Below are 21,450 nucleotides of genomic sequence, written 5' to 3' on the forward strand. Positions count from 1 at the left end.
ACGGCCAAAATGAGTGAGATAGACGACCACATCGCCTATGAAAAGAAAAAACTCGGTGAAACTGAGGACGAGTCTATGAAAGCCACCATCGAGGAACGAATACGTAATTTGGAAGATGAAAGGCAGACCTGGCTGGAGACAGCGTCCGGCTACAAAGAAAAGCTTAGATCCCAGACCAACCGTGTGCGGGAAACCATCAATCAAGTCCTCCACCGAGACACCACGTTAGCAGACAGGATTCGGATATTGTTCCGGGAGCAAGGGATCACCATCGCCAGCATTCTGACTGCATTGGGTTTCATCATATCAACCCTGGTGGTGTCACTGACAGGGGGTACCCCTGTGGGGCCTGCCGGCGGCGGAACCCCCGGCGGTGGTGTTAAAGACTGGATAAAAAAACTCGGGGAAGGCCTAGCTAAACTGGCTGGTAAAGCCGCCGAAGCCCTTCCCGGTATCCTGGGTAGCATCGTCTCGTGGTTATTGGGCGCTCTGGCTAAAACTGCCATGTGGTTCAGTCAAAACCTGTGGGCAGCCATCGTCGCCGTGGCGGGCCTGGTGTACGTAGCGGCTAAGAAATTTTTAACCAAATAAGTCCCAAAGCTACCCCACCAACCACCAGGGCCGTTTTATTATCGATGTGATTGGAGGTCTGAATATGGGGGTGTGTGGGGGGTACCTCCACATGTACTTTAGACTCCGGGGGTGGCGCCACTATACCCGTTTCACGTGGTGGGATGTGTGGGATATAGGGGGTGTTAATATCGGGGTTGATACCCAACTTTTGATCCGCCGTGGCTATGACTATTTTGTTGTTATAACCCACCACTTTTTTTACTCTCAGTTGCATATCACTCGGAGCCATGTACAGCCCCACGCCGAACACGTAATTGACTTTCGATCTGGCGTATTCTAACACGTTTTGGTAACGGTCGATGGCCCGCGGGAGATCAACTGGAGAATTGATAGCATCCTCAACGTTGGCAACGAACTGTTTCTGAGCGTCGTAAGCAGTTCCCTTACCGAGGATGTTGGAACGCGTCATCGACTGCGCACCCAACAGCGCCCACACGTACGTTCTAATCGAGTCGTTCAACCTGACTACCCCGGCACGAGTGAATCCTTTCGACGTATCCAGCATAAACATTTTCCACCCGTCTGCGGTTGACTGCTCCACTTTCTGGATTATGAAAGCAACACCACCTTCAAAATTCATACGATCATCCCTCCATTCATTACTCGACAAAGCAAAGTCCTGCCTAAGTATACCTCGTTTCACTAAATCATCACTTGCATCTTTCACTGGTTTTGGTCCATATTTGGTAGGTTTAGGAACAATATCATCTAATACATGGAAAAAATTCTCAGTACTAAACATTTTTCGTTTCATAAAGTTTGTTAGTAAATCTTTCTTAAATGCTTTTACTGAGAGCCCATCGCTGTAAGGAATACCCAACCCGTGGTTCAGCCCCGGCAAACGCCAATCCGTCTTCGGGTTTATTTCGAATTCATTGCAAATATGTTCGTAGGCCCGTCTATCGTACGGGTTGTTTGTTGCGTCCCACGCTTTGTCCTGTGGGAGGGGGGCGCTGATCTCTTTAAGGATACGTCTGACCTGGTAGTACACGTGGAACTTGAACACAGACTGACTCGGCGGTCCACGCCGAGTGTCGGTCAATGTCACACCACACCCCGTTGTAGCGCACCACACGGCAAAGTTTAATTGATTCTGCCAGAACTGCATAGGGTTGTTGAACCAAGCGTGGACTGCCTTGACGTTAGTCACCGAAAGCTTATACTTATCGAACACATCTAAAAGCTGGGCATTGAAATACAACCCAGGAGCAACCACGATCTTCATGGGGGAGAAATCTACGTCCAGTTTAGGGTAAAACAACATTTTAAAACTCTTATATAATGAGCATATATACTCTAACATGTACATAACACTTCCAGGAATAACGAGCGGTGAGGCCGTTCAGCTGACGCACGCGATCGATAATACGTCAGGCCAACTCGAAGTCGCACTCTGCGATATCACCTACCTACCGCAATGGACTAACATCAACGCCAGCAACAATAAGCTGTTCGTCAGTGGAACTCGCAGCCAAATAACTGACGGCTACTACAGCGTGTGCTCTCTAAACGACGAGGTCTTCAAACCCCTGGGAGACGAACTCAAGATGAACGACTCAAACGGCACAGTGGTGTTAATCAACAACGGAAGAACCTCCTTGAGGCTCGGCCGACCATTAGCGAGGATACTCGGTATGTCTCCTGACGAGATAAAACCAACAACAACCGTCACAGGCACGAAGTTACCCGATCTAGTACCGTACCGAGAGCTGTACATTCATCTCGGTCAGGTGAGCACAACGTACAACATTCAAGGAGGTCACCCTTCCACTATACTGAGAGCAGTGCCGGTGAAAACTGAGAAATACAACGACGGTAGAACCGAGTCGTTTTCACCACGGCAGTATAAGAGATTAACCCAGGGCAACATACCTGAGCTGATAATATCGGTGTTAGATATAAATCATAATCCTGTAAATATAGGATACCTCAGCTTAACGCTTCATGTAAAATGACCAGCGCACAAGGGCCCGGAGTGAAAAAATGCGTCAATATCGGGATCTCCGACCTTGGAGACACGCGCGGTTTCGACGCTCCCGGAGTAGATGGTAAATCGTACGCCTTGCAACTGAAAAACAACATTTACAAACGCGTTGAAGTCTCCGGTGGAACCCTAAGTGATATAGTAGATACCAGAAGAGCAACAGTCAACACTAAGTACGCCCTTGTCAACACCGGTGATAACTGGATAATATACCCATCGTTCGGGGGTAAACTGTTCGACTTAGACGATGTTGAGAGCACTACCGTCGCCCGAAACAAGCCATATATGCTCGTCTTCACCGAAGATGACAAGTGGGTGTTGTTACCCGATAACGACTGGTTTCTCAATATTAGACTTGGCTCCCCCTACGTATTCACAGATAACAAAGACAACCACCTAAACAAAGTCGTGAACAATGGAACCATGCTCGTGGCTTACGTCCCAACTCAGAGACGTAGCGTAGTCGTCAGCCCACTCAACACTATGGCAGCCCACATGCTATCGAGTAAACCAGCCATACAAAACGTGGCATTGCAGTTGGTGTCTGAATTCGAAGGCGTGGTCAAGATACTAGAGAGTCTACCGGCAAACTCAACACTGATCATCAAAGTCTACCTAGGGGAACCATCGGTGAATGATGTCGAGATCGTGAAGGGGATCAAACTCGGGTGGGTGAAACGACACCAGTATCAAGTTTGCAACGTTTACGTGCGGGTGAGTGTCGGCTCCAACACCAGTCTGGAGGGGGTCAACGTGATCGTGGAAAACAAGATATCACTAACCAAGATCTTCCTGCCTGACAACATACACTTCATGGGTATGAAGTTCACCCCTGAATTATTATCAGAAAACCAGTTGGAAATTATATCGTAATAGTATAATAATGACCAGTCATCCCAACACTACGCTTAACGACCTAGGAGATACGGAGGGATTCGATCAGCCTGGTGAGGAAGGTGAATTATACATCCTGCACTTCAAAGACAACGTGTACAGACGGGTGCCGTTACCAGATTTAAAAGAGCCCAAATGGCTGATCAACTTAACATTCACCTCACCTTATATCACATTAAATAATGTGTTTGTCTCTAAGATTAAGAACAACGGTATCTGGGCCGGGGATTTCATTCCGGAGAAGGCATTAGTACACTTAGAATCTATTGGTCCCGAAAAAAAGGGGTTAAGTGCTTATCCAAACAATAAATTAACATTTAGCAGTAATCTTGATAGAATATCCTCCCCTTTCACCCTCATCATAGAAGTCTTCTTTACGTCTTTATTCGATGGAAACCCCCCAATAGTACACCAAATTTTACCCGGGGTGTCAATACGCTGGTATGGCATACACATAGACCAATATTGTCGTATTATTATACAACGGGATACCACGGGTCCTATAAACCACTTAATAAGCCTCAGTGGGGTTTTTATTACAACAGGAAAGTCTATTAGCCTCTCACCTATTGCCCTGACTAGTAGTCTAGAACTTGTAGACTTCAAATTCATTGATAGACTTTTAACTGAAACCCAATTAAAATATCTTTCAAAATATATATTATAGGATGGGTCTGTACCCAGTCGTAGAGGAAGTAGCGAAGACGCTGGAAACCGTAGATGGGTTCCGCTTGAGGCAGTTATGTGATGTGAAACGTCAACTAGAACAAGACCGTGACACGCGGAAAGCACTATGTAAGAAGTACAATAGAGCTTTCAATATCGTGGACGGGGCTGACACTACCCTTATGGCAACCAGCATGGGACTAGGGGCGGCAGGTGTTGGATTGTTAGCTACCATCGTGGCTGCACCTATAGTGCTAGGTATTGAAATAACGGCAGGGGTGGCAGGGTTGGCAGGGTTGGCGCTTAAGTTAGTATCACGCAGACTTCATCGTAAGGCATTGAAACATGACGAGATCAGGGTTCTGGCCGAAGCAAAGCTCAACACAGTGAGTGAGCGTATTTCCACGGCACTCTCTGACAGTAAAATCTCAGAAGAGGAGTTTCGTTCAATCCTCTCTGAACTCACAAAATATAACGGAATGAAACAAGATATTCGGTCCAAGTCTCGTAAGTCTGCTATCAGCGAGGACGAGAAAAAAAAGTACATAGAACAGGGGATACAAAAAGCCCAGCAAGCCTTTATTACGAACACCAAAGTGATCGTAGGCGGTTCACGTTAAACTGTTTCATTGATATAAACGTGATATAGGCACAGTGTTACCTCCAACACACGTTAAGTAGTAGGGGTAATAGTAGCAAGAGCTAAGGGCCCAACCAAAGCCTTATTTAGTAAATAAGGCTTTGTAGAGACTTTTCTTGAAAGTGTTTTAAAACCCCCATTGTATATACTACTACTGACTAAAATAAAAGTCCCGACACTCAACTTGCAATGGGGACAATGCTTTATAATCCAGGCATACCTGGCAAAAATAACAGTTGCATGTCCTTTACCAATGAGGTAACTATCGTAGCAGTGTGTATGGTAATGAAAAAAAGTTGACTGTCGACACTGCTTTATATTCTGGACAAATGAGTAGGTCTCAGGCCAGTCTGTAGGTAATAATAAGATTCAAGTGTACTGTGAATACATCTCCTGTTGATTGTCTCACATGCATCTCCTTGTTTGATACAGGATGCACTGGATGGACTTTAAATAACTTTATTGGATCCAGTAACAACAGCTGTTGCATTTGATGCATGGTATTAGTGAAATCTGGTGGTTTATTCCATTTCAGGCCATCAAGTGCTTTGGCTCCAGAAAACATGGAACTGGTTGCGTTTGGTGCTCATTTCCCTTCCTTTGATGCTGTAGGATGCAGTTTTCTATCTGTTAAAGATGAAGATGGTAAATATCAGCCTTTTCATCACAGTTTTCAATTGTATGTTGACAAAAGCAGTTAGGGATGTATGTAAATTTTGAAATTGTGAATAATGATCTATTTATTCATTGATCCAGGCCACCGAGCGACGTCAATTATCTTGTCTTCGCTATTGAAAGCAATTTGTGTATTGATGCTGTGGTAATTTTGCTGGTTTACAAACTCATTTTCGTTTTCTGTTGGAGCTTGAATCTGAATGTGTGTTCTGTCAATCACCCCCACATCTGGGAAAGTTTGCAATCTGATAAAAGTTTGACTGGTGACGCCTGATGTCACAAAGTTGAAGTGGGAAGCAAACGAACTGTTTGACGATCCTGTCAGATGACAAACTTCATATGCAGTCATTCACCTTGATCGTCTGCATTACACAACTGAAATTTTCCAGTGGCTTAGTGGAGTTAAGTCAAGCACCTTCTAGTTAAGCCTACCCATGCTCAGTCTTAAGATTTAAGTCAGAAATTGCCAAAACTTAAGTCTAAGCTGTTTTATGAATATGACTCAAGTAAAATCTCAAAACTTCAGTCAGAAAGAAGGAAAAACTTTCAGACTTCTTTTATGAATACCGTCCTTAATGACATATCAATCATAAATATACCAACATCCCTAAACTATGTTTTCCAGTATACTATTACAGATGCTTATAAATGAAATGTGAACAGTAAACGAATCATACAAGTGCTTGTTAGTCCCCAAGCAAGCGCATAGAGCTCAGGTCACAAGTCAGTTGAAGTTAAGCAACGTTGGGCACCAAGAGAGTCCTTGGATGGGTGACAATCTTTGGCAGCTTGGCTCCATAGAGTTTATAGGACCCACCATGACTTGTGGATCTCATCCTAAGCAACTGAGCATTTTTCAAAATTGTCACTGTTCACCAAGCAGGAAATGAGTACCCAGTCAAATAAGTCATGAGACTATTACCTAAAAGGCAGCTTTGGTTATCTTGGATAATGATGATCAGATTGTGCTCTCTGAGGAAGAATATTTAGCTTGGAAAAGGTGTGTCATAAATATTCTCAATATTGAGAAAACGTGGGTGGTTGGTTGCTCAATGGCCTTTTACTTAGAAGATGTTGGTTTCTCAAATACTTGTGTCAGTTGATGGAAGATTCTCTATTACAATATTGATATATATTTTGCCTTTTCATGGAAATCTTTAGTTTTCATCTTACTGCCTGGAAAAATGCCTTTAGGTTTTCTGACTCTGCCTTTTCCGCTGGTGCTTTATCATTCTTCCTCTTTCAGGACAATAGATGGACAAGTTTGAAGGAAATATGGTTTAGGTGATGCCCAATTCACAATCTCCATGACTGCTAATTGTTTTGTCTGTGACAGGATAACATATTTTGTGATTTTGTGTTTAAAGCTATCCAACTGCACTTCATTACATCATACCCCTTGGCAACAATCCCATATTGAAAAGGCCATCTTATCTTTCCTTCAAGATGTTGGCACACATAAAATGTACATAAAATCTCATTAATCATTAGTTGTCTCTGCTGTAAAATATGATCCATTTCTACCTCTTGTGAAGGCCAGATTATTCCGTTTTAGTTATCCAGAGTGACAGTCTCTGAAGTGCATGCATCTGTAATGATGAAAATATGTCATAATATGCTCTTTGCCTGACTTTGTGGCTAAGAAACAATTTATACAAGCACTTTGAATTACCTGGATCACCCAGACTGTGTATCATGTTCCAATAAAGCAGGGAAATTCTGGCTTATAATGGAACATGTCGACATTTACGGAAAAGATGGGTCATAGTTTGGTTTAAGCTATTGACAGACATGATTTCCATCATATTCTCTTTTCATGCTCTGAGCAACTTATGAGCATAACATATTAAAAAGGACAAACTGAATGAATCATTTGAAATCAGCTTTGTACACCTTTTGTCATGATCTCCTTAGTGTAACATGCATCATCAATATTATGGAATGTTGCTTTGCGCAGCGTAAAACTCCAAGTCACTCAAATTTGGAAACTGTTATGGGTACATTTGCTCAGTTATAGTTGTGCCTTTTGCTTCCATCTTTGAGGTTCTTTTACTAAGGATAATATTTCCAAAGTCAGAAAGATGGATCTGTGCTGGTTCAGTATTTCTTCCATTAAGATTCCACCATTGCATGTGATGCTTGATTCTACCCTTTGAGTTTTCATAGTCTCTTCATTTCTTTTGAGAACCAACTAACTGAATATGGGGGTTAATGTTTTTTTTATTAGTCTCATTGAAACATTTTACACTCACTGTGTGTTATGTTTGTCATGGTATCAGGAGTTGGACCTCAACTGGACACAGGTCCGGTAAAGTTGTAAAATCCACTTGTCAATTTCACTTGACCATAATCAACAATTCTGTGGCAACATTGTGTGATACAAGATTCTGATTGGCTGAGAGCTCATAAAAATCATGCTTAAATGGCATTTTAGGTACTGATAATTAAAGTGACTGATTCCCTGCGCATGAATAGAAAGAAGTTTTTGACCCATTTGTTAGTAAACAAACAAGTCAGACATCGGTGCTTTCTACCTCACCAACATAATTGATGTAAAAAGCACATCGTTTGAAAAAGAATTTCTTGACCATAAAGCGAGCAAAGAAACTATGAAGCTGGATAATTGGTGAGAAGCACAAAAGCCCAAAGCAGCAGTATTCTGCCATACATCAAACCATGTCTTGATCTAGCACGCATGATGCCAACAACACATCAGCCAAAACATCCCAACGTGACTGCTTCCATCCCAGGGTAATGCCCAGTCCTTACCCTTCTACTATCCATGTTTTCCTTATAAAAGCTTGCATGCAGGTCTTCTCCAAACTGGAATTAGTAGGGTGGTTATCAACAATTATTTCTTTGAATAAAGCTGGCAGCTGGAAGTGAGTTCATGGCTTAAATTAAGGCAAGTCGGTTGTCATACAGTAGGGGAGATCAATAATTGGTGTAAGAAAAATCAAATATTTGTACTTGCACACAGTATATACTTTATTGTTTTTCATCTGTTTATGCTAAGTGTGAGAAATACAAGTATATTGGCTCCAGAAGTAAAGCATTTTGTGTTGCTGTAAAGGTCCTGTTTTGTTCATTACACAACCTGTCCCTCAACTGAACAATTCCAAGCAATTTCCAGGAAAACAGCCCCTTCATGCCTTGTTTTCTTGCATGCCAAAGATGCTGGTTTTAAAACACTTATCAATTTGGCTGATGAGCATGTTTTTTAATTTACATTTAGCAGTCTGAAAATCAATGATAAAGAACTGCAAAATTGAAAACAAAGTAGCTTTATCTTCTGATTTGGTTTCTTTTGCAAATAATTTTTAACAGTTGCTAGAAATTACATTTTTATTTCATTATCAAAATGCTATATCAAAACATTTCAATAGATGGCACTACTGTACCATGGTTAAGTTTACTGTGTATATTTGCTTGACCAACCAGAAAATTCCTCTTGACCCATGCATGTGTGATATTAATTAGCAAGCAAGTAAACAAAGCTTCAAACCTTACATTATCTGGTATTTTTGGGCTATGGATTAATGATTATTGAAAACATCTCCAGGTTTAAAACTTTTCACAAATGGATGGAATCATTCATCTCGTGTGGACTTATCCTGAGTGTTTGTCTCTGTCAGGTTCAAGATCTTGTTATGATATGGATCTTGGGTCCAAGTGAGGGTACCATTGAAATCCCTTATCTAAATGGTGTGCTGGTTTGCTTGGAGGAATTAACTCAGCAAAGAGTCCAAAGTCACAAGAAGCTAATTACAATTTTATTTACAAGAGAAAGAATAACAAGGGTGGCCACAGAGAGTTGGTACAACCCCCTGGGCTGAGGGCTAGAGCTGACCTGTGTTGGGAGTCTAAACCCTACTCATGGACAAATGGAGGTGGAGACTATTTAACTAAAACTGAAACAATATCAAGATTATGATTCGTTGACTGATACAAAACTGGGTGTAACCTACAATAGCCAATGAAATACAGGATAAGCAAAATGGGATGTGTCCTACCAGAACAACTTTAATGACCAGACAGGGGGAGTACTTAAACTTCTAGTCGTAGTCTAAGTGGTGTTAATCTTGTTGGCACATTTACTGGATGCGTGATTGCTTACTCTAGGATGGATCTTAACAACCCTTAATTGGTGTTTGCATAATGTTATTTTATTCTAGGTGATGGCGTGTTTACCTCATCAGAGAAGTTTATGTCTAGACATAACCCTTGACTTAGTGAATGTTTTGTCTAACAGTGGAGGTCTCATGACCTCAGGCTAGGATTTTAACTTCAGATCATCTGTAAGATTGTGTGGTCATAACTTCTACATTTTTCAATAAAATCTCTGTGAGATAAGTTTTACTGCTTTTGACAGGAGTCTTTGTCTAAGCTATTACAGATACATGATGAAACTAATATTCTATATTTATATTTTCCTAAAATTTGAATGCTAATGTTTTCCTTGTACTGGTTACAATTAATAATGAATTTTGGTATGAATTATCATTTCATGATAACTTCCCCTCTGTCTGAAAAAGTTTGGTCCCCAAACTTGTACGAAAGAAAATATGGACAATGGTATAACTTTAGTTGATGGACAGTTGCATTGTAATGTTAGAATAATGAATGACAATCAAATATATTATTGTCTCTCTGATATAAGGGCATAGGTTCTTTTTCTGTCGTCATTGTGTCTGGATGTGGAATCGCACTTGTGTTGGCTCTGTGTGCTGGTTCTTGATGTTTCCAGGAGGCCTTGTGATGGTTCCACATCCTGCTTTTTGGGAGTCAACTTGTTCATTATTCCATGAAGGCAGATGATTTGTATGAAAATATAAAACAAATGAGTTAGTTAGTGGCAACAATATACATGTAACTTATTTTGATTAGGACTTAAGGACCATTTGCCCTGAAAATAAATTGTCCATTAGTAAAATGTGACATTTTTATTGAAGTAAAAACCTTGAATATCAAGCATGGTCCATGTAATTGGGTGAGTAATTTTCTCCTGTTAGAGAGAAATGTTGGGTATAAGTAAACATATATGCATGTGTTTTTGCATTTAACAAGTGCATTTGTTCATTGAGCTCATACAAGTACATTTTGTTTAGAACCATTTGTTACATACTAATTTGAACACCTTTAATTTGGTTAGACAAACAGTCTGTCTGTCAGTCAGTAATTTGTTCAGTGATTTTTATTTTGTTTAGTGATTTTTATTTTGTTTTATTTTAATTTATTTGATTTTGGCTTTGGTTTACTTTGATTAATTGAGTTTACTTCGCTCAATTTTGGTTCATTTAGCATCAGTCCAAGCTGTACATTTGGCTGATTTTGGGTTCAGTTTTGTTCCATTTCGCATTGGTTTTGTTCATTCCACTTTTGGCATGCTGTATTTCGTTTTACGTTTCGCATTGTTTAAGGTTCGTTCCACTACGGTACGGTGTATTTCGCTTTTTTGTGATAAGTTTGTTTCATTTCAGTACAGTGTACTTCGTTTTTGTTTCACGATAGGTTTGTTTCATTTCAGTACAGTTTACTTCGTTTTCGTTTTGCGATAGGTTTGTTTCGTTTCAGTACTTCAGTACTGTCTCTTTCACTTTCGAGACTGGTTGATCAGATCAATGCTGATGTCATTTGTTCACAACCAGTGTCTTCAGGTAACACAATGTGAAATGACAGGACAACAAACCTTAATATTGTTAACAAGGAATTAACTCTTAATTGAGATAATACTGTAAAAGAATATCCTGCACTCTTCGCAGAAATATTGAAATATCTCACGACCAGATGTGCATGTTGCACACACTCCTTGGAATGGTCGGGAGATTCTGTCATCTGTTGTTGAATAATAAGGAAAGTCCGCGCTTCTAGCGTAATTTCTGTAGAAAGTTGGATCTTAGCAGGGGTGGTACGATATAGTCATTCGGCTGGATTTGAAAATTGGAGAGTCATCATCTTGATAATGTTCTTCAGGGATGGCAGTTTTGAGCATAAATTTGACGTCTTCATAGCCCTCATTGAGGTAGTCCTGCATGAGATGGAGAGGAACACATTCAAAATGAACTGTATCATAAGTATAATCATCATGGACATTTGTAGGCTCATTACAAGAACAATAATAGTTGTTGTCAATAATGACTGTGACAAAGCACTCTCCTTGACTTATTTCAATGGCCGAAACTTCCATTATTGCCTCATTGACTTGGCGTGTGTTTTGGGGCCAATGGATATGGTTCTGTATTCAATCCTGGGTCTGTTATGGTCAGTTCTGGTGGATACTGTGGACGATCAGCTGGGTCAAAATATGGCTTCCTGCGGTTGGCATGGACCATTGGTTTGTGTAATTTGTCGTCAGAACTTCGGCACAATTTGTACGTGAAACTTGAACCTAAATGAACAATGTAGTAACTGCCATAACACTTTTTGGTTAATTTGTTGCAAAGGCCTTTTTCTACTTTTTGACAGTATAGGCAAACTCTTTGGCCCGAGGAAAAATCTGGTTCTTTAGCCTTACGATTATATTGTTCAGAATACACCTCCTTTGCTCGAGCTGTGTTTCCTGCTGCAATAGTCTTTGTAATTTCTAGCTCCTCAAGCAAATTTGAAAGATAACTTTTGTTGTTGTGACCTAAATTTTCCTTTGGAATTAATGATACATCTTGTGGAGCTCTCATTTCTTGGCCAAAAAGCATAACAAAAGGGGACTTTTGAGTGGATGAATTTGGAGCCATCCGATAGGCCATCATAATGCCTGGAAGAAACTGAGGCCAATCATTTTGAGTTTTGTTACAATAGGCTCTTAGTGACTGATTGATGTAGGAATTGAGCCTCTCTACACAGCTATTTGTTTGGGGATGGTATGGGCTAGTATGAGTGAATTTGATCGCCAAAAGTTCACAAATAAAATGATTAATTTTGACATGAAGTTCTGACCTCTATCTGAAATTAAAGTCCATGGAGCACCATACCGACAAGAACATCTGCTACTTCTGTGGCCTCTTGGGTTCTAAGGGGAAAGGCTTCACACCATCTTGATGCTGCATCGGTTATGACCAGAATGAACTTGTATTTGTCTGGTGCAGTTGGCAAGGGACCAAGGATGTCAACATGCCATCAGGTGAAGACTTCTTCTACAGGTAGTGGACGCAGGGATGCCTTCTTGCTGTGATAGTGCCTCTTGGTTTGTTGACATACCTCACATGTCTGGACATAAGTTGCGATATCGCTGTACAGTAGTATTTTGGTCTCATGGTGTTGTGCATCCTTTCCTTTCCATGGTGACAACCGCCAGACTCAGAATCATGGTAGGACCTCAGGACCAGGTTCCTGAGAGTTCTTGGAACTGCCAGCTGTTTAATAAACTTGTCAGCATGACCCTTCTGTCTCTGTGGGACAAATCTATAGAGTATTCCATCATCAATTTCAAAGGTAGTGGCTTCAAGTAGAATCTTTTGGCGATCTTTTTCATCTTCATCTTCTTTGTAGTAAAAAATCTGTGTGAAATCTGGACAGACTCTTTTTATGTGACGTAAGTTGGGATGAGAATTAATATTTGCCTCGATCTTTGTAGCTTGTGTGACATCATCACTAGAGGCATGTAATGCAGCAACAATGTTTGCTGGTACTGTTTGGTAGTCCTCCTCGTAATCAAAGGTGACAGACCAATGAGATGTCTGTGATTCAGAATCCATGTGATTAATACTTACTATGCTATCCTTCTCAGTCTGAGTGGATTGGGTGACCTGTGAGGATAAATGTGGGCTTGACAACGTTGTGGTATTGCTTCTTTGCCCAAGTGAAGTTACTGTAAGGACTGTTTTCTCAGCATCTACTTCTGTTTGGTTCTGGCTGTTAATATTGTGCTCATATTCCCTGCGTGAGAGTGCATAGGCATTCATGTTAGCTTTGCCACTGTGATGAACAATATCAAAAGTATAGGTAGATAGTTCTAGCGACCATCGACCTAACCTACCGGTGGCATTCTTGATGGATTTGAGCCATTTCAAAGCGATGTGGTCTGTGTAGACTGTGAATTTGGAATTTGCAAGGTATGGACGAAATGATCTGATGGCTTCAACCAGAGCTAGGCCTTCTTTTTCTGTAATGCTCCAGTTCTTTTCGCTGCCATGAAGAACTCTTCCAACAAAAGCTATAGGATGCTCATTATTCTTTTCATCTTTTTGACTTAATACAAACCCTATGCTTATATCGCTGGCATCGGTTGCTAGGAAAACTTCTTTGTCAAAGTCTGGATAAGCCAGAACAGGTGTGTTCGAGTGTGTTAAATGCCTGATCACACTTGAGAGACCACTGGAATTTTGGTTTCTTCCCAGTTTCTCCCTCTAAATGCTTTTTTAACAATGCATTCAATGGCAGTGCAATTTTAGCATAATCTTTCACATACTTTATGTAAACGTTTGTGAGGCCTAAGAATGAACGAACCTGTTTTTGTGACTTGGGTACTGGGAAGGTTTTAATTGTTTCAACCTTTTTGTCATCAACTTGGACACCTCCACATGATAAAACATGACCAAGGAATGAAACCTTGTCTGTTGCAAAATTGCATTATGATGGCTTCAGTGTTAAATTTGCCTGTTTGAGATAGTAGAAGACTTGCTCCAAATGTTGGAGATGCTCCTCAAAGATTTTGCTGTAAATTATCAAATCATCACTGTAGATCAGTGCAACTTTAAAAAGCAATTTCCTAAGCACTTTGCTCATGAGTTGCTGAAAACAAAGTGGAGAATCAGACAAACCCTGCGGCAAACAGTTGAATTGATATAGACCTTGATGGGTGACAAAAGCAGTTTTATGCTTTGAATCTTCATGTAATGGCACTTGGAAAAAGCCATTTGCGAGATCTAATGTGGAGAAAATTGTAGCTTGGCCATTGCCGATGTGATCAACAACATCATCAAAAACAGGGAGTGGCCATGACATTGGTAAGGTGACAGAATTCAACTTTCTGTAGTCACAAACAAATCTGTATGAGCCGTCACGCTTCTTAACTAAGATGATGGGGGCTGAATACATTGAAATGGATTCCTCAATTAAATCATGTTTGAGGAAATCTTCTACCAGTTCCTCAGTGACTCTTTGGAGATGGGGCGATTGCCGATAAGGGCTACACTTAACAGGGGGATGGTTGCCCGTGTCAATGACATGATCGTGCATGTCAGTCTTGCCTCAGTTTGCAAGGCTTATGGAAAACATGTCTCTATTTTGTCCTAAAAATCAGAGTAGTCTTTGTTGCTGGTCAGGCATCAGTTGTGTCTTGGTCAGATCAAACCCTAAATCTTTAGCAACTTTGACATAACCCCTAGAGTCATTGTCAGTCTTCTTATTGTCAGCGCTAACTATACTTACAAATGGCAGGTCACAGTCAATTTCAAAGATAGAGTGTCTGTCAATGTAACTAAATTTCCCTACAACTGTGCCTTTGTCTAAAACTTTGTCTTCTTGGGAAGGATTCATTAGCCTAAATGCAGCAGTTTTCTTGTGTGCTTTCGAGAGGGTCCTACCACCTGCTACTTCAGAATGAGCAGTGAGGGAGGCAATTGGTTCAATGAGAACGAGGGAATTATCTTTTGCCTCAGGTAGTCTTATCTTGAAATGAATTTCACTCTGAGGGGGGATATAAATTTGGTCTATTTTTTATAATCCACCAATTTCTTGATCTGGATTGGTAATAAAGTTAATGTACTGCCTATCTGAAGTGCTGTTGCCTATTATGAGGGTATGGCAGCTATAATCTATGACTGCATCGTTGTCACTGAGGAAGTTTGCACCCAGCAGGACTGACTGTGGTAATGAGGGCAGGACATGGAATTCTTGTGAGAATTCCTCATCTTCAATGACAAAATCTAACACAACTGAACCCAACACTATGTGCAATTCACCGCCAACACCCTGAATGTGTGGAAAGGATGAGTTTCCAAGTACAGGGTTGTTGAAAGCTTTGTTTAGAAAAGCAGATGAAATGCAACAAATGGATGCCCCTGTATCTGTTAAACAAGTTGTTGTTTCAGTGCCAAGTGTTACCTGAATTACGCTCTTGGCAAGGGGCGTAACTAAGAACACAGTAGGAATTTCACTTCCAAAGTTACTTTCCATACCAGACTCCATATTGGCCTTGACACCTTATAGTATGTGTAAAGGCTAAAATCATTAGTTTTCAATTTTATGCAAAAATGCTCATTAAGTTCATTTATTGACAAATTTATGTTTTCATTTATTATCACAAAATAGGTTAAATTCAAAATATTTCATTTTCAAATTCATATTTCCAAATAATAACAGTGATCAAGCCACTACCTGCATAATCATAACAAAAGCACATGGCAATGTTTATAAACAGTAGGTCAGGTGACCTAATTTGCATGTCAGTCTGCCCCTGGTGGCTACCTGAGTGCATATCACCTTGCAGTCAAGAAGGTCACACCATTTTGAAAAGATTACCAAGTCCATGTGGCTATACAAGATGTGAGTAAAATTTTGTCATATGTCCTATTTAATTGCTTTCAAGAATGTTTAATGTAATGAATATTTGCCATTATTGTCTTAGAAATGTTTCTGGTGTGAAATATGTCATTTGAAGGGAAATTTACTGTAAATTTGTATGTTTTTGTTATTTTCATGACTAAGCCTAAATGAAATGTGTAAAATGGTTTTGAAATGTTGTTTAAAGCCCCAAATAAGTAAAATTATGTTAAATAAGGTTTGTTGACATCTGCATATGAATTTTGATATTTTTGATATGATCTGTAGTACAGAGGTTCTTTGTTTGTTTTTATTGTAGTTTTTGAACCTCACCACTCCTCGGCATGAATTGTTCAACGCTATACTGATATTGTAAACGACTGTACAACGGTGAAACGAAAATGATTAAAACCTGTGGCGCGAGTTTCAAGTCTTGTGTTCTTGCTGCTACAGTATGTACCATACTATATAAAGAAAGACAAGAAATCAACAATGTAAACTTGTACTTACAATTTTTGAAGACTTTTTCTTCCTTGCTTGGTGTCTTTAGAGGAGTTGGTGGTCCATAAGTCCAGAGGTGGATGCAGTCGCTTGTTGTTGCTTCCATGTGTTCTTGTAGCTGGTCGTAGTTAGTTCCTGGGCTCCGAGGTTCCGAAAATTGTTGATTCTCCGCCAACTGTTATGATACGGGTCTTGGTCCAAGTGAGGGTACCAGTGAGCTCCCTTATCAAATTGGCTTGCTGGTTTCCTTGGAGGAATTAACTCAGCAAAGAGTCCGAAGTCAAAAGAAGCTAATTACAATTATATTTACAAGAGATAGAATAACAAGGGTGGCCACAGAGAGTCGGTACAACCCTCTGGGCTGAGGGCTAGAGCTGACCTGTGTTGGGAGTCTAAACCCTACTCATGGACAAATGGAGTTGGAGACGATTTAGCTACAATTTAAACAATACAAAGATTCTGATTTGCTGACTGATACAAAAACTGGGTGTAACCTACAATAGCCAATGAAATACAGAATAAACAAAATGGGGTGTGTCCTACCAGAACAACTTCAGTGACCAGACAGGGGGAGTACTTAATCTTTTAATCCTATTATCTAAGTGCCATTAATCTTGTTGGCACATTTACTGGATGCTTGATTGCTTACTCTGGGCTGGATCTTTAATGACCCTTAACTGGTGTTGGCATAATGTTATTTTAATGTAGGTGATGGCATGTTTGCCTCATCAAAACTGTTTATTAACCTGTCTAGACACAACCCTTGTTTTAGTGAATGGTTTGTCTTACAGTGGAGTTCTGATTACCTCAGACTAGGATTTTAACTCTCTGAAACTGTGTGGTCATAACTTCTACATTTTTCAATAAAATCTCGGTGAGATAAGTTTTACTGCTTTTGACAGGAGTCTTTGTCTAAGCTAAGATACATGATGAAACTAATATTCTATTTTTATATTTTCCTAAAATTTGAATGCTAATGTTTTCCTTGTACTGGTTACAATTAATAATGAATTTTGGTATGTATGTGCTTATTCATGTGTATTGGTGCTTAGTGATGTTGCAGGAACCAAACAATGGACATAATCAAGCAGAGGTTTTGCTGAAATTACCTGTGTTGTTGTTCAGGTGTTGTGCTGCCTGTAGCTGAAGACCAGCAGCCATATCAGAACCTGACAGACATTGAGGCAGGTGAGGACATCATGGTCATGTCCTGCAGTGACAAGCTGTTACGCTGGAACATACTGGGACTGCAGGGAGCACTCTTCACTCACTTCCTGGAACCTGCCTACCTGTCTTCAATCATAGTCGGTATGTCTTTAACCCCACGTCAGCGTCAATCAGTTCGGAAAAATATCATGGGTATCCTTGACTATTATCTATAGCTATGCAGAATCTAAAATAAATGCCTACCCACAAGACAGCATTCTTGAAGACCCGGGTTTAAACTGAAAGCTCATTATATCCCTTCAGCCATGATTAGAGATTGTTATTGAATGTAACCCACAAATTGCTTGATGTCCATGTGCATGACACTGCTTCTTAAGATGTTTCTTATGTGATGATGTTGCAAGGATGCAATGTGGCACACTGCATGTTGCGAGGACATAAAATGTGCATATCATTCATTGAAGGAATGTCTTGAGCAGGTGCTTGCCGTACTATACCTGTTGATCCCCCTTTTCATGCATGTGTTGGCTTTTACAATGACTGCTGTCAGTCCACCACATGGTGTTCAAAATGGATTCCTGATTTTTGGGACTAAGCTGGTTTGTTTCCAAGAGTTTGTTATGTTCATCCTCTGTGACGGTAATGAAGCATACAGGTGCATGAGATTGATGGATCACATATGAGAATTCAAAGGGGTCCCCACTAGATGACAATGAGTTTCTTCCGGCCAGCTCTGAAACCTATGCTATATGGTGTCTGTTGTTTATGCAGGTAGTTAAATGGCGTGGTTTAGGTGACTGAGTGTTGGGAGTTTTGTGTCCTTATAGCATAGTCCAGGCCATGGTTCTGCCATGGAATAATCCCATATTGACAAAAGAGCTGCGCAATAAAACCGGTTCACCAGTATTTACCTTTTCAGACATGAAAATGATATGTATAGTGATATGCTGATTGAAAACCAGTATTTTGAATTGACCTCGGAAATCTTCATAACACTCGGAAATCTTCGGACCATTCCTTGTTCCATTTGTGTCAAATATTGTTTACATTTTTATTTTGTCATGATTAAAAGTTGTTGATAAGCTAAATCAAGCATAGTTATTATCGTGTAATTTAACTTGATAAAAAAAATTTAAGTCAATCATAAGTGGGTGTTTTTGCTAGAAAATACTTCTTGCAATATATTTCAATACATACTACAATATAAGCTTTCGTATTGCAATATAATCGCAATATCAAAATTCTTTGCAACACCCACAAGTAATTGACAGTATGTTTGGACAATTGCTTGCAGTGTATTTACAGTTTGGAAACTGTCAGAATTACACATCATTTGAAGGCTCGCAAAATTGAGATTTAAAGTATATTCACCATGAGACAGGCCACTGTGATCAAGCAACAAATAGATAACCAAGATGTGACAAAACAGAGAACATTTTTCCAACAGCTTATTTGTAGTGGCAGATGTGTTACCTTAACAAGAGTATTATTATAATTATGTTTTCATTACATAGGTTCAAAGTTTGACCATGGCCATTGTTCCCGTGCAGTGTGTTGTCGTGTATATGATGTGCTAAGTGAAAGTTTGCCATCTACATATCACATCAACCATCCCCGCCTTCATCCCGTCTCCATATTGTTTAGTCAGCACTACCCTGATGGAGAGCATGCAACATCACTCAGCGTCAACTGGTCAGAGGGAGATGAAAAAGTGGAGGTCACAGATGGCTTTACAGGGAAAGCCACACCAATGTATGCACAGTCAGCAATATTGTAATGTGCCAATGCTGCTTTTCAGTATGGACACTACCTTTTTTTTTTTTTTTTTTTTGTGTGTGTGTGTGTGCGTGCATGAGAGAGAGAGAGAGAATGAGAGAGAATGAGAGAGAGAATGAGAGAGAGAATGAGAGAGAGAGAGAATGAGAGAATGAGAATTGGTCATGGTTAGGAACAACATATTGACAAGATAGCACCATATGGACAATGCAGTATTTCACTGAGGGGACATAAACAGCCTCCTCAAATCTGAATGAATAAGTTGTTTCTTGCCACCTCAGACCTCAAATGAGTCTAGCAAACTCAGAACTCCTGTGTAAAACTATGTTTGAATGTGGCAAACTCATATTCCTTGAAAAGAGTACATGGGATACTGACCTTACACTCGGGGATATATCAGGGAGCAGTTACTTTATGTTTTATAACTTGATCCCAGTGCCTTTCATGTTTTTCACTAAAATATATTTTGTTCAAAATCAAACCAAATCTTGAATGGATGATTGCATAAAATTTGCTCTGTATCTAAAGTTCATTTGTCAAAAATGTTGTGTCCTTGTCTTTTACAGGTCCCCATTCAAAACAGGTGCTTCAATGGCCAGTCGATTGTGCAAAACTGGCTTCATGGCACGATTTCGTGAACTTGCTAAGGTTTCCCAGAAATCTCAGTTGTTAAAGATTTCTACCTTCCGTGAGGCCAAACAAAAGGCTATTGAATACCAGGTTTCGAAGCGTGCTATGTGTGAGCACTGTGTACAGGCTGGCATAGGATGCTGGGTCGCTAAACCAGCTGAGATTGAATACTTCTCCAAATAACCAGCATCTGCTCAACCTGCATGTATTATGGTCAAACCTTGAATAGTCTCAGACCTCTCAATAAAAAATGATTGACTGTCAAAACCAAACTGTACATGTTAGGTTACCTTCTTCACATGCAAAGGGAATATGCAACAAATAAGACTTTTGTTTTGACAACAATGTAGATATCCAAGTGAACAGATGTGTCCACTACCATGTCATCAATTTTCTTACACTTCAGGAGATACGGAGTACCTTTTGTTTGGTGTTTTCCCAGTTCATGGGATGTTGTGTACTTTAAATCTTTGACCGTCCCTGCTAAAACTGATTGCGAGCAAATGTATAATTGTAAACAGCTTTTTTCACTTTTCTTTGAGAAGCATACATATAATTATGTGTACCAGTTTAGGTTTGCACATTATAAGAAAACATCTCCCACTCCTGTATCAGCAGATGTAATCTTAAAGTTGTTTTTAACCACATCTGATCATGCTTGTGTTTGTCTTCTTGTAATCATCCTGTAACATCTTGAAATCTTATTTCATGACAAGTAGAGACAAGCCAGGGTGTACTTTAGTTCATTACACATGTGCATGTTTAATAAAGGCTGGTGCCAATTACCTTCAGTAACAGGTTGCAATAAATCCTCCAACATCTTATTGCTGTTATCGTGTGTTTTAATATGGAAGTAACTGACTGGAAGTAGTATGCAGTAGTTATTTACTGATGGTTGTGGACCATGTACCCTTAAGGACTTACTTAGGCTTAATTTCAGGCCTGTCCCCCAGTAAACTGGCTCAACCCACCCTTCCATGTGCCATGTACCTAGATCAGTCAAGAAAACAGTTCAGTCTGGGATTGGAATGCTAGAAAAGGCGACTATGCTTGTTGTAAGAGGCAGCTAACGGGATCGGGTGGCCAGGTTCGCTGACTTGGCTTACACGTCATCGGTTCCCTATTGCGCAGTTCGATGCTCATGCTGTTGATCACTGGATTGTCTTGGTCAAGAGTGTGGCATAAAACTAAACTCACTCACTCGAATACTAGAACTCTAGATCAGAAGTCTGTCACATTCCCTTTACACCAGCTGTCTTGCTCTCTTAAGCTATACATACCTCCTTATTTTTTATGCTTATGTAACCGATTCTATATTGGCTGATTACGGCTTCTACATGGGTTTTAAGCATCTTTCTATGCATTTATTATGATCAACTTGCTCAAAATTACCCAAGAGCATCAT

General features: G+C 40.1%; 1 protein-coding gene across 3 annotated transcripts in view; it reads left to right on the plus strand.

The window, feature by feature from the left end:
- The window catches only part of LOC137296332 (adenosine deaminase domain-containing protein 1-like), a 201,088-nt gene extending 180,219 nt beyond the window's left edge, over nt 1-20,869 (plus strand). For 2 of the 3 annotated variants that reach the window (XM_067828108.1, XM_067828116.1), the window contains exons 9-12: nt 5,353-5,462; nt 17,598-17,780; nt 19,154-19,391; nt 19,982-20,869. In XM_067828108.1, the coding sequence (XP_067684209.1) occupies nt 5,353-5,462; nt 17,598-17,780; nt 19,154-19,391; nt 19,982-20,228 (778 nt within the window). In that variant the 3' untranslated portion in view covers nt 20,229-20,869. The remainder of the gene's footprint in view (nt 1-5,352; nt 5,463-17,597; nt 17,781-19,153; nt 19,392-19,981) is intronic. The other variant, XM_067828125.1, reaches the window with a different exon arrangement.
- Nucleotides 20,870-21,450: the final 581 nt, after the last annotated feature.

This window comes from Haliotis asinina, chromosome 1, assembly GCF_037392515.1.
Source record: "Haliotis asinina isolate JCU_RB_2024 chromosome 1, JCU_Hal_asi_v2, whole genome shotgun sequence".
Lineage (NCBI taxonomy): Eukaryota > Metazoa > Mollusca > Gastropoda > Lepetellida > Haliotidae > Haliotis > Haliotis asinina.